Source organism: Pollicipes pollicipes, unplaced genomic scaffold, assembly GCF_011947565.3.
Source record: "Pollicipes pollicipes isolate AB1234 unplaced genomic scaffold, Ppol_2.1 Scaffold_7231;HRSCAF=8579_pilon_pilon_pilon, whole genome shotgun sequence".
Classification (NCBI taxonomy): domain Eukaryota; kingdom Metazoa; phylum Arthropoda; class Thecostraca; order Pollicipedomorpha; family Pollicipedidae; genus Pollicipes; species Pollicipes pollicipes.
This window is the reverse complement of record NW_023597034.1, coordinates 36,239,297-36,252,771: the sequence shown is the minus strand read 5'-3', so window position 1 is coordinate 36,252,771 and position 13,475 is coordinate 36,239,297. Positions and strand designations below refer to the sequence as shown.

The 13,475-nt window shown below is 52.4% G+C and overlaps 1 protein-coding gene across 1 annotated transcript; it reads right to left on the bottom strand.

Annotated features, from left to right (window-relative positions):
- Nucleotides 1-6,559: 6,559 nt before the first annotated feature.
- LOC119110064 (cilia- and flagella-associated protein 69-like) lies at nt 6,560-9,088 on the bottom strand. The gene is made up of 4 exons (XM_037233806.1): nt 8,318-9,088; nt 7,995-8,284; nt 7,364-7,958; nt 6,560-7,306 (listed from the first exon to the last, which is right to left on the bottom strand). The coding sequence occupies exons 1-4, from the start codon at nt 9,086-9,088 to the stop codon at nt 6,560-6,562; spliced, it is 2,403 nt and encodes an 800-aa protein (XP_037089701.1).
- Between the last annotated feature and the right edge of the window lie 4,387 nt (nt 9,089-13,475).

The following is a 13,475-nucleotide window of genomic DNA, read 5'->3' as shown; positions in this document are numbered from 1 at the left end:
TGGCCTACCTCTGTGGTTGCCTTCTGCTGAGTATGCTGACATGCTGAGCCCAAAATAAGCAGTTTTAGACAGACATTTTTAACACAGAATTCGACTACTCCACTGAAAACATGTTGTTATATAATTCAGATGCGTGAGAAGGTCACAATAGGTCATTGAGGACATACAAGGTCAAATCAGGTCATCCAAGCCAATGAGCCATGTGGTCAGCAGTGGAGAGGAAAGAGGAACAAGTGCGACGCGTATAACCACCTTCCTATCGCGTTTGTGAGGCTGATGACTTGTGGTTTGATATACCAACGTGCCTGCGCTCAGTATGTTACAAATACATTGTCAAGCGTCGAGGGGACTATGTATAATGCATACAAAAGCTTTGAGATCTTGAGCACCTGTAGATGTACAATATACTATTTCTGCTCACAGAAAAACATTGTAGTCGTCACATAGATCCGAGTAGTATTTTTTTTCAATTGCATGGCATATAAGTTTGGTTTGAAGTGGCCTCAACTGACATGCACGTCACGGTTGAATGGTGTTTTTGAATCTGGAAAGTCTTTTGTCGTCCAGCTACATTTAATAAAATGAACTTAGTCAAAAGCACATTGTGGAAAAGCATTGTTTTTGAGGCCTACCGGTGGGCCAATGTTGAACGATGACCCGATCTGACCTGACCCTTACTGAGAAGTCAAAATGGTTGGAATGGACTACCCACATTCTTAACGATTATTTCCGCTCCCTCAATATTCGACTTGACATGCTAACATAGGCTCTTACTGCATCTGTCAGGACGACCGTTTTTGACCTTACGTGAGTTCTGGTGACTACACATTCGACCCAAGATAAAAAACTGGTGTGCTTTCTCCGTGATCCAACGAGACATTCACAACATTACCTTTGTTATTTTCACACGGTTTCCGGAAGTTGGAATTCACAGGGGAAGTCAACTTAGCCCGGTCGGGGGCGGTTGTCCAGGACCACCGGCCGGGAGCGGGTTTAAAGAAGATATCATGCAAGGTTGTGTCCACTCAACCAATTTTGCATCCACATCACATTATTCTCCGTTTGATATATGACGCATGGCGATTTTTCAGGCATGCTTCTCAGAACGGTAGCCCACTATCACTCAATGCTTACTTGGGAGGGTTGATATGAGAATGGTCTAGGATTTCGCCAGGGGGTATCAGTTTTACGTGGCTTACAATGAGGTCAATGTCAGAAGCGATATTCTCTCCAACTCAGGTTTGTAATGTTGTAAAGTTGTGTCGCAATAACTTGTATGCTAGAAAACAGAAAAACGATTAAGGTTTTTGTGTCTTTGCGTGAATGGCGCAGTTATTGTGATGCATGCAAACCACTCAGTTGCGATTAAATGCAGGCAGGTCATGAACGAAATGTGGCATACATTGTGCCACCTGGACTATTTGACCGTGACTGTACCTCGACGCAATATAAATAAACAAACACGGATTTGCAGTGAAAGCTATCTACAAAATCGCAGCTGTCGTTTGGCATGTAACGCCAGCATCAGAAAGTGACCATCGGGACGCGGTGACGCGTTATAAGGATGCAATAAGGCGCCACTTGTAGGGGAGGTAACGGGACTTTTTATCTGCGCTAGCAACCATGTTTCTTGGACTGTTGAATCATTGTTAGGAGAGGGCTGATGTTTTAGGACACCATGCTGTCTGGGACCTTTGGTGTCATTGGAAACTCAGTGTCTTCTTTGGATACGTTGATGCTTTTGCTGATACTTCTCCTTGTCCTTGATGCCCCTGGCTCCCATGGCATTTTAAACTTACGGCTCCAGAATATTTCATGGCCTGGTTGCATTCGGGGACCCTCATTCCTCTTCTCGGGTCCTAGTTGTAAGTTATAAGGGAGATACCGTGCCTAATCTCCCTTTGCCAACAAGCTGTGATCACTTTATCGTGCACTCAACTGCTAGGGCAACAAGCATATCAGTATGCTACTCCGATTATGCGGAAAATCGAGTCTCAGCTAGCAGGACGTCTGGATTATCACAGGCTGGAGCCCCTTCGGCAATAACTGGCCATGTTAGTGCTATGGAGGTGACGAAAGAAGTGAGGTGGGAGATGCTGCGGCCAGCATGGGATGCTGCTACCAGCAATTGTTATCCCGCCGAGGGACCCGACTTTGGGCCGTGCGCAGGCGCCCGGGCGGGACTAGCGGCGGGGCGGCCGAGAGGCCAGCTCCCTGCTGACGGCCATAGCACGATCCCGGTGCGACGGGGCGTCGTTTGGAGCGGTGGATGTGGACAAAGGACGGATAAGCACCTCGAACCCACATGTTCGCGGTTGCATGCCGAACACTTAACCTGCGCTCGTGTGGGGGTACGTCAAATTGACCTCCCCCGAGGGCTTTCCGGAATGGTTTCCGAACGACGCAGCTACGCAACGCCAAATTTTGCATAGCTGTGGGCAATTGAATAGCAAATCGTTTGGCGTCGAAAATATAGAGGTAACTGGTAAGGTTGCTGACCTATGGCAGGTCAAAGCCAGGCCATGGTTTCGGCGAAGGAAATTTCTAGGGAATCTTTTAATCTGAAGCAACGACGGAGGGTTAGACGAAGCCATACATCTCTGAGATAGCTTCTGAAGCAAAAAAGGAATCAATTACACTGCCCTGAGGTCAGGTATGAAGGTCAGACCAAGGTCAAAATTCTCCTATTTTATTACCACTGGGCTTGTTGTATGGAGTGGCTTGTGGTGCTCATTTCAAATTTATTGACAGCAGAAACCGCATTATGCACCCTCCATAGTTATATTCTTAATGGTCAGAATAGGCTACTGACGTAAAATGACCTTGGTCAGCATTTCGTTTTTATGAGTATGCTGCTTAGGGCAATATTTGTCACCTATCCAAATGCAAAACTTAAATTGTCTTGTATGATTTAAAAAAACTTAAAGCAGTCTTGTATGATTTTGGTCACCATGACCTTCAAAGGATCAATCGAGGTAACTGGCCTTAGATGAGCATAGTACCTTTTTTGCTTAGAACAGTTATCTAGGTTCCAGGGGCCACTTGGAAACTAACTTAAAATTTGGCCTTGTTTGACCTTACTTCACCCGAAGCCCATGACCTAGGAACCTCAAACTGGGACCTAAGTGAGTTCGTGTGCAGATCAACATACCATGTCAATTTGATGTCCCTAGCTCTCTTAGTTCCTGAGATCTCAGGGAAGGGGGTCAAATTGACCTCCCCCGCCCCCACCCGAGCGAAGGGTATCCAACCGGATACCCGTGCGCGTGTTAATCGACTCACGAGACGCCGGTGCTTTGTCCATCTAGCACGGCTCCTCCATCACCGCGCGCTAGGTATTGGGCCGTGACAATGGCACACTTCTTCACGGCCACCAGCTCGCATCGTGACGATTCAGACAGCGTGCCTTCTGCCCTCTACAGGCTGGCTGACGAGGCTCCGCCCGACTCGGTCGACACCGTGCGCCGCTCTGGTCGACTCAGCCGATCGCCGCCTGGCGTCGACCCCGTGCACACGACCTTGACCCCGGCCGGGGATCGGAGCGTTGCCCGGCGGCGAAGATCCGAAGGAGGCCCTGTCGTCGAGGCGATGCAGGTGGTCGTCAGCGCGCTCGTGCCAGTGGTTTTCGTGCTCCCGTGGGTTATTGTGTTCCTGTTTCCGGATCTGCTGCCGCTGGGGGACGGCTCCCAAGACGAGGACCCGTTTCCGGTCAATCCAAACGACTTCGATTTTGACGAACCCAAGAGGAGGCGAGGGCTTCGCGGCATTGATGGCAGGTGACCCAGGTGCTGTTTTGTTTGCGATCCTGAGCCGTACCGCATTTGGCACGCCTCGGTTTTTCTCATCGTCGTTATCGCCACATGTTGTCTCCCGCATTACGCAGGCGTTCCTCGCTGGAATTAAGGGTCCCCAGCAGCCAAATATGTCTATTTCGCCCACAGGAAACGTTTTAGAGTTACCGCCACCCGCGTTTCCTGCTGGCACCGTGCTAGCTAGGAAGACGGACAAAGTGGCATCATCATCTAGAGTTTGGAGCAGCCGCCCTTGATAAGAGAACAGTGGTGCTACATGCATATCTACAGTATAAGTGTCCTGCAACATACAAACATTCCTGCTACACGGACTGTGCTTCAGCGGAGCCCACAGAGCGATACCCATGAGTCCGACTGGCTTCCAGCATGTTTTTAGTTATACCAACTTTAATAACAAGCTCTCAGAAACGTGAATACGTAACCGGGCCTTTCTATTCAGCTCCAGTCGTCTCAAAAAGCGTTAGTTACCTCACACAGTAGCTGATAAGTTGGCACAGTGTATGTTTCATATTCATGGAATAAGTGGCCATCGGTGGTGAGTTTATGTACGACAGTGGGCTTATTGTGATGCTCGTGTGTTTTCATGATACTCCAACAAAGACGATTAGTGTGTTTTGTATTTTGTGCGTTATATATTTTTAAAGCTTGCTGTTTCCCGTACGCAATTATAGCCGAATATACTTGTGAGGATGTAGCTCTCTCTCATAGACCATCATGGTGTGAAAGGCTTTGCGAAACGACGCATCGAGTCCACCAACAAACATTACTTTCGCAGTGATGGACAGGGGGCTCAATGGGATTTCTCCCGGAGGATTGACTACTTTGAATCAGAATTCTGAGCTATTAAGAAACAAATTCGAGAAAATTACCACAACCGATCAAAAACGCATGTGATCGCTTGTGATCATGTGGTGTAGTGTGTCACAAGTGCGCGCGCCTAGGCGGCCTCTGCGGCCGACCGCCGGAGGCGGGGGCTGACCGGCCGCCGCCGTCAGCGGTCACCGGACGTCGGTCTCCTGACGCCGACGAGAGCGTTCGGATATTACAATCTAACGCGTCTGGTCGCGCGACGCGTATTAGCTAACCATATCTGAAGTGTAAGAGGGTGGCGTACTCGCTTTGAGGGCACACATATCAAAAGTTATAAAGGTGATGCATACCATCGGGAGATAAAGAGTACATTAAGACCACAAGCAATCATCGGAGTATGCTGAAAGGATGCTTTGTATCTCCAGCGGTATTCGTGGTCGCGATCGATATTTGAGTCTTAGTTATTATGCTGTCATTTTTCGTTGTTATTCCGTAGCTTTTTTTAATGGCATGCTGCAGTAATTGCTTGACTTTTTCTTTCAACCAGTACCTCATGGTATATTGAAGGCCGCTCATTTTCGGCATGCCAGGCCGAAATGTGTGTCATGCTGTTGGTCCATTTATATCAGACGACGTGGTAAAAACATGAGTGACTGGGAAGCGAAAGCAGGCAAGCCAGCAAGGGGGAAGAAAAACTTAACAGGGCAGCACTTCAGTGACTTAGATAACACAGCAAGATAGTAAGGCTTGAACTGGCACAAAGAATGCTACGAAGGACAGCAAATGCTGCGGGCGGCGTGCAAAACGCAACAAGAACGAGTCGAACCACGTTTTCTAACATGATTCAATTGTCTTCTTTGTAATAAGCAGCGCATGCTGTACACGATGCAAAGCCAGCAAGAGTAAATAAGAGTATTGTAGGCATAACTGAGCGACCGCATGTCATGTTGTCCATCAATTATGCCTACAATTTACGGAGCAGTAAACGTTTTCCAACGCGCGAAGGATATCCAGATGAGTGAACACTGTTAGCCGACCCACCCATCTGCATGTGACGATATAAGATCGCAGCTCAGTACACGCCATTGGACATGATGTCAGCTAAGCTCACAGCTGTTGAGGCCGCGGAACATGCTTGCTGTACATTAAGCAGTTACGTTTGAGGGTGGTTGTACAATGTTGAATTAGGTTGTCGCAGATTTTTTGTTTTTTGTTTTTTTACTCGCAGAGCCCCGACACTTCCGAGTGGCTGACCATAATCGTGCCGATTTTTTCCATTTTTGGCATACTCTTCCAACCAGCTACTTCCGGCATATGGCAGCTCAACGATCACTTATCACGGCAAAAGTGGCTTGCTGAGACTCGGAGGTGACATAAATCAGCCGATCGAGTGACGCCGCAGAACATAACCAGTATCATCGCCATCTCGTTGTTCGAAGCCTTTCTATGGCTGCCAATGACGTTCTGTAAATCTTTGGGTTCGGCAAGTTTGTTTTAAATGCACCAAGACGGCGTGTGGCACTACATTAATTATGGGCGATATAATTACGCTGTAATTTTAACGAGCACAGCACGGGCCTCAGCAATCAATACCTCTTGGTTGCAATGCATTATATACTCAACATTTAACAGAGCCTAACATCGAACTGGTCAAGGAAAACGCACATGATGGCGAGATATGACGATAGGACGACCGAACACGTCTTGAATGATGTACCACAACAATCACAGTGTCACCCATACTTCTCACAACTAACTCCTTCACTTCGCGCAACGGCTGCCTATGCAAATACAACGCCCATCCTCCCTGGCTCGGTCTGCCTCAGATGCGCCCCCTTCAGCTCGGGCCGCCTCCGCTCTCCAGCCGGGCCGGCTAGCTCCGGCCCGTGTCGTTCTCAGACGTGGCCGTCTCCGTCTCCGGCTCGGGCTGCGGCTCGTTAAACCTGCCGTCGCGTGGCGTGAGCGTGATATCGGGCGTTGCGGCCGCAGAAGACGGTGACGCAGGTGCACTCCTGCAGCGTGCGGTAGTACTTGCCGGGCGTCTGGTGGAGCGTCGAGTCCCGCACCTCCTTCACCTGGCGCTGTTTGGCCTGCGCCAGCACGCCGTGGCAGCTGGTGCGCGCGATGTACTCTGACACACGCCGCACGGCCAGCAGCTCCTGCATTTCGAGCCGTTTCAGCCGGTCGAAGAAACCCCGCTCTTCAGCCACGTCGCGCTGGTGCGCGGCGCTGCGCAGGTCCGTCTGCAGGCTCTGCGCGGCGCAGCTCTTCTCGCGGCCGATCACGTGCAGGTCCTCCAGCAGCAGCCGATCGGCGTACACCGGCTGGATGCCCTGGCTTGCGATCTGCGCGCGCAGCTCGGTGCACACCTCGCCCTCCTTCAAGTCCAGGTAGTTCTCCACCAGTGCCATCGTCACCTGGTCGTGCACGTCGATGTTGAGTAGCTCGGCCACGAACGGGCCGTCGTCGCTCTTGACAAGCTTCAGGTGCTCGATGATGCCGAAGATCTTGGGCCGCATCTTGCCGACCATCTCCGTGACAGCCACCGGCTCGGGGTCGTCGCTGAACGGCTCCAGATTCTGATGGACGCCGCGCAGCGGGCTTTCCAAATCGACGATGATGCCGTCGGCGTCCGTTTGGCAGCCGAGCTGTTCCTCCTCCCGGCGCCAGAGCGCCATCAGCAGCTGCACGCAGCTCCGGCCGGCAGCGTCACGCCAGCGCAGCATGAAGGCGGGCGCCGCCGGGCTCTTGTCGCAGAGGCGCAGCAGGCAGCCGAGTGCCTGCAGCTTCAGCGGGCCCGGTCCCTCGGCGTCGGCCAGATTCAACAGCGTGTCGCAGCCGCCGCGCAGTAGGAACTCCTGCTCGTTAGTCGCGCAGCCCGACACGCACGACCAGATGGCGTCCATGGCGTTGATGATGACCGTGTGATAGCGCGGCCCGAGCTGGCAGCGCTGCTGCGTCATCTTCAGCAGTGTGGACAGCACCGCCTCCACGCCTCGGCTGCCGAACAGACTCTTACGGTGCGGGTCCTCGTCGCAGAGGTACGACAGGATGGAGAGGCACTCGCTGGCCAGCGAGACATACGCCATGCGGTGAGGTCCGTCGGCGAGGCCAGCGACGCGCTCATGGCGCAAGAACTTGGTCATGATGGTGACGGCGTCCTGGTCGGCCAGGTCGGTCAGCAGGCTAAGCTCGCCGCTCGAGGCTGAGTTGTGGAGCGCCTGCATGCAGGCCTCGAGGTGCTGCACGGTGACAGTCGGACAGCCCTCAAGGTAGCTGTTGAGGTAGAGCAGGAGCCGCGTGCCCGCCCTGTACTTGAGGGCCTCCTCTGGGAGGCTGCCGATGACGGCGGCGAGCGTGTTCAAGGCCAGCAGCTGCAGCTCGCGGAACTGCGGCTCCGTCCACGCTACGGCGCTGGTGTAGGCGAACGACGGCCGAAGGTCCCTGGATATCAGCATCAGCAGTGACAACATCACCTGGTGCTCGCTCAGCATCGAAATAGTCACCGTCGTGTTCAGCAGCAGCGCGGGAAGCACCAGCAGCAGCTTCTTCATCTCGAAGTCCTCGCTGGACGTGAGAAGCTGTAGGTAGCTGAACGGGTTACGGTCAGACTTGAGCTCGGTGTAGACGGCCAGGTGGAGCAGGTCGGCCGCCAGCCCCGTCTCCACCAGCGGCACGGGCGGGCAGAGGCGCGCCACGTACACGGCCAGCGTCAGGATGTCGTTGCGCAGCTGCCGGTTGACGACGGACTGGACGGAGCGCAGCTGGTGGTGCAGCGCCGAGCGGAGCGTGCTCACGCACAGGCGGCACGTCAGCTGGTCGAGCATGGCCTCCTGCGGGCCGCTCTCCATCATCTGGATCAGGATTTCGGCTGTGATGAAGAGCACGTCGTCCGTCCAGAGCATGCGCTGCGTGATGACGTGCGGCAGCGCCGCCGTCACCATGTTCTGGCAGCAGCGCGTCGAGCGGTAGCACAGCGCTAGCACCACCTTCAACATCTCCATGTAGAGGCCCTCCTCGTCGACGGTGCGCATCGTCTCCATAAGCGAGTCGCCGATGTTGCTCTCCTCCACCGCCAGCAGGAACTCGTCGCGGCCGAGGGCCTTGAAACGGAACTCCTCGGCGCAGAGCCGCTCAGGCCTGCCTGGGATGATGACGCCGAGGGCTCGGCACACCTCCAGCCGCACCCGCGGCTCGACGCATTCCTTCAGCAGGCAGCCCAGCACGTTGCCCGTCTCGACCACGTACTGCCAGTCGTCGCTGCTGGTTGACTCGCGCTCTTTCCACAGTGGCAGTCCGAACATGGCGACGATCCGGCAGATCAGGCCGAGGTACTCCTCGTTCTCGCTGGAGTGGATCAGCAGCTGCTCGATGACTCCGAACAGGGTCGCTAGTGAGCTGATCAGGAATCCACGGGAGAACACGGCCAGCATTTCGTTGACGGCTCGTATGATTCGGTCAGACATCTTGCAAGATTGTTCGTTTATAAAAAGCTCCATGACTTTTAGAACGGCATTAGTGTTCCAGGTTTTCTGTTTGTTGACCCCATCTCCCGAGTCGCAGAGCAGAGCAAAGTGATCAGGTGATTGCATTCTTCTGAGTCTTTTCAGTGGAGCTCAAATGAAAAGTTTAGCCACTTGTGTTGGCTGCATAGTGCCTTACAATACGACCAGTGCGAATAACCAGCTGGCTAGTTAAAGACCAGAACGCTATTTCATAGCTTACGGCACTGCTGCTAAGCATCCTACTGTTTTAGTCACATTCTATGCAGTCTTAACCAATTTATCAACGTTTGTGTGGAAAATAAAACGTGACAAATAGGGGTCTCCTAGTCGGAGAAACAGCACAGAACTGAAAACAATCTGTGCGAATTCGTCAAAAGCTATTACCAGTACATCATTCTGGAAGAAACAAAGCCTCGTGAAAATAATTCGATTTGGTTGTCCAACCCCGCCACTGCTTGCCGGAGCTAGGGCATGTCTTTCGTGACTGCGGTGTCGGGGAGGGACGGAGCACCGGAGTCCCAGTCCACAGCGCACGATACTTCACCACACCTGCGACGGTCACACATTCGTCGAGCGAACGGACGCCCTCCACCAATCACCGTCCTGAGGCCAGGTGTCGCACGCGTCACAGCGCCAAAGGATCGCCACAGAGACCATCCAAACAATACGCTGTTGACTCGTCTCCAAGGTCTCCAGTCGGTGGCTGTCTATGAGCCGGAACTCTGCAGCTTTGCAGGCACCAGGCTGCTTATCTATACGTGACATCTGCAGGCACATTACTCGGAAGACGGACCGAAATAAAGGACCCCCAGAAAGGTAAGCCGATAGCACCAGAAATGACTGAGTGTTTTGTCTCGCACACCCGAAAATAAAAACGTTCCTCATGACATGAAGTGTTTTGTCTCATAAATATGCGTGCATGTTTCACGATAGTTTATTGACTTAAAGAGTATAGACTTCCGTCATAAATAAATACCAAGGTTTGCGTCTAGTAATAAAGCAACTCCTGCTAAAATTGATCATTGCATTGTCTTTTTCATAAGCGAAGGCAGGGTGACGCGATGCACGCTTCACCAACAAAAATCCAGCCAGCCATGCTGATCACTGTTATTTCAGATATCCAGAATGCACTTCGCCTTCCGCCACAGGATCTTCGGGAGCAACAATTCGGAATGGCGGCAGATCAGAATCAGCCACCTTACTGCGCCGGTCGGAAAGCTGCGGAAGGAGGGGAGCACCGGCGTGAGGTCGGGATGGCCAGGGCCTCACCAGTGTTCCGCGTAAGAGAGGAACACCGGCGCCAGTGCTCCGCGTTGGAGAGAAACACCGACCAGGTGGGGTCAGCGGAGCCAGCCACTGGCGGCCCCGGTCCTGGAGGTAAGCAGCCGCACAGCCGGTGTATATATATATATATATATATACATATATATATATATACATATATATATATATATATATATATATATATATATATATATATATATAACGTGTGGGGGATGAAGAGAGAAACACATGATAGCTGCCCGTGAGCGAAGAAAGAGCGATGCAAGCGTGCGTATAGAGGTGTGCGTCGGTGTGGCCGCATACGTGCGTGTGCGTATGTGTGTCATTGTGTATGTGGGTGAACGAATTCCTATGTGGGTGCGAGTGCAGCCGGGCATGTGCAGCATGGAGAACGTATGGCAAAGACGGAAATGCCCACACCAGTCATCGTGTGTGTGCATTAGTTTTTTTCGTTTCGTGCTGTCCGACCAGCATGGACGTGCGCGTACTTTATTTGGAGCTTGGTTTCGAGCCCTGTGCACTGAGCACCACACCTCCCTGGCTTCCCGGGTCGCTGCAACGGGCCGCAGGTGGCACATTACATTGCTATGATTGGCGTCATCCGCAGCGGGCGTCGATGGAAGCACACTAACCACAGACAATGCCACGGACTCGCAAACGACCGTCGATCCGCCGACGACCACCACCATGTCAACCACGACAACCAGGCCGACCACCACAACCGTCACAACAACAACGGAACGAGGCGAGTGTTGGCCGCCACGACGCGTTCCTCAGCTCCCTGGTGAAACTATTCGCCTGGCAGGCGTCGTGTGAAGTTTCCTCACGGAAATTTCCTTGTCTGCGAAAGTTGGAGGACACACTGTAGTATGGGAGAGCTGTACCATCGTTTAAAAGATCGTAAGCGACCCACAAAGTACACATGACCATTTTAACGCAGCATGTCTTTTTTATCTACGTGGTGCTCGGTCCTCCCACTTGACCAAAATCACTGTCGCTAACGGCGCTGCGCGGCCTCTGGCCTGACAAGCGTTGTGTCGTGCCCTACCAGACGAGCGGTACACGGCCTCGGCCGACTACCACTGGGGCAGCATCCACGCCAACGCCGACGTGTACCCGGGCAGCGCCGGGTTCCAGCTGGGAGACGGTCCCTTCGGCTTCCAGAGCTCCGTGAGGCTGCCTGGAGCCATGGTGAGTAGCCTGACGTCGCGACAGTGGGCGTCCTCGTCAGAAGATATTCGTCGGGGCTGATTATGTGCTTCGCGTGTACGCAAGTTTCATGCTGATTTTGTGCTGATTTTATATGTGGTCATCCGTTGTCGATTCTATGTATGCTCATCATACGTCAGTCCAACATACGATAATCCTGTGTCAATCCAGCCTTTGATAATTCTACGTCAGTCCAACATATGATAATTCTGTGTTCATCCAGCATTTGATAATCATGTTTCAACCCAACACATGATAGTCCTATGTCAATATAACATATGATAATCGGGTGCCAATCCAACACATGATGATGATGTTGTGTCTATCCCATGTGCGTTAATCCTAAATCCTACCTAAACCCATCCCACATGTGTTGATTCCGTGCTTGTTTTGTGCCGGCCATTGCGCAAGTCGGGTTCTTTTCATTAATTCCGATAACCCATTTCATTGACGTGGGTGCCTTAACAGGCGCATTATATGTTGTCAGACAGGTCTCATGTTTGTGATAACATTACACAAAACGGTCACACGCCATAGCTCGATGCATATTGACTGAATGCTCACTAATAGTGAATATACATTAGCAGATGCACACATAGCGTTGCACCATTCTCGAAAGACATACACTTGAAATCGTAAGGCTCTAGTCTGCATCGAGACGAGATGAACGATTACAGTTCAAAATGACGATGCCGCTCCGTTCCTCGCGGTCCGGCAGCTCATCCTCTGCGCGCATGTTCTGGCAGACTCGTTTCATCCAGCAGGCTCAGACGGCTGCATTCCATTCCAAATGACCTGCCTGTTTCTCCCATCCCGCAGTCTGGTAACCGCGCTTTGTTCCGCGTAACCTGCCAGCTCCGTTCCGCCCCGCATACTCAGAACGCTCCGTTTCTTTCGGCGTCAAACGATAGTTTGCTGTGTCTCGCGTGGCCCAACAGTTCCTTTCTATTCCGCGCGGTCTGGCAGCTCTGTGCCGTTCCGTATGGTTTGGTGGTCCCGTTTCTCTTGGCATAACAGCCTGGCTCCCTTTGCAGCTAGACAGTTTCTTTCCACTCTGCTCTATCTAACAGTCCCGTTCCATTCCGAGTAGTTTGTTGGTTCCGTTCCGTGTTGTCTCGCAGTTCTGCTCCGAGTGGTCTGTCGGCTACTTCCGCGTGGTCTAACAGTTCCATTCCGAGCGATCTGTCGGTGTCGTTCCGCGAGGTCTGACAGTTCCACTCCGTTCCAGTGTCTGGTTCACCGCGACTTTGCTCGCGCGGACGACGCCTGCGTCAAGAACCCACAGAACTGCTCGGCCGGATTATCGTTCAGCCTATGGCACAAGGCGCGCTATGACGTCAGTCTGATCGGCAGCACGCGCTACCTGCCACGGCAGGTCCTGATTAGTACCGGCAAGTTTCCCCAATCCCCCGCCCCCGGACACCGCCGTCTCCGCAAAACATAGCGGCAGCCAAGCGAAACCAACTGGCCTGGGGTTTGCCAAACGGTCACCACCCATTGCCAGCGGAGGGGAGAGCATGCTATTACTGGCAAAGTATGGGAGGAGGGTAGAAACTATGGGAACTGCCTCATCAGTAGCTTGTGTGTATCAGAGCAGCTAAATTCACAGAACCTCGATCAATGTTTGGCGAGCTGTTTTCTGGCACACGTAGACAATTATTCTGCTTTCACAATGAAAAGAACGTCATTCAGCATTCATGAACTGAACAGATTTCATACGATAGCAGACTGAATGGCAAAAGCGAGCATCTTCACCCTGAAACAGCATTGTTTAAAAATGACCCTGCGATGCCGCTTCGAAGACATTTGTGGGCCTACACCGGGACTCTCGGGATATCGTGACAGTGTCGATGGG

Coding starts and splice junctions, on each gene's coding strand:
- LOC119110064 (XM_037233806.1), bottom strand. CDS start 9,088: ATGTCTGACCGAATCATACGAGCCGTCAACGAAATGCTGGCCGTGTTC. Junction 8,285..8,317: donor TGACGCTGGCCGTGTACGTG/GCGCGCCTCTGC, acceptor CCGCTGGTGGAG/ACGGGGCTGGCGGCCGACCT. Junction 7,959..7,994: donor CAGTTCCGCGAGCTGCAGCT/GCTGGCCTTGAA, acceptor CGTCATCGGCAG/CCTCCCAGAGGAGGCCCTCA.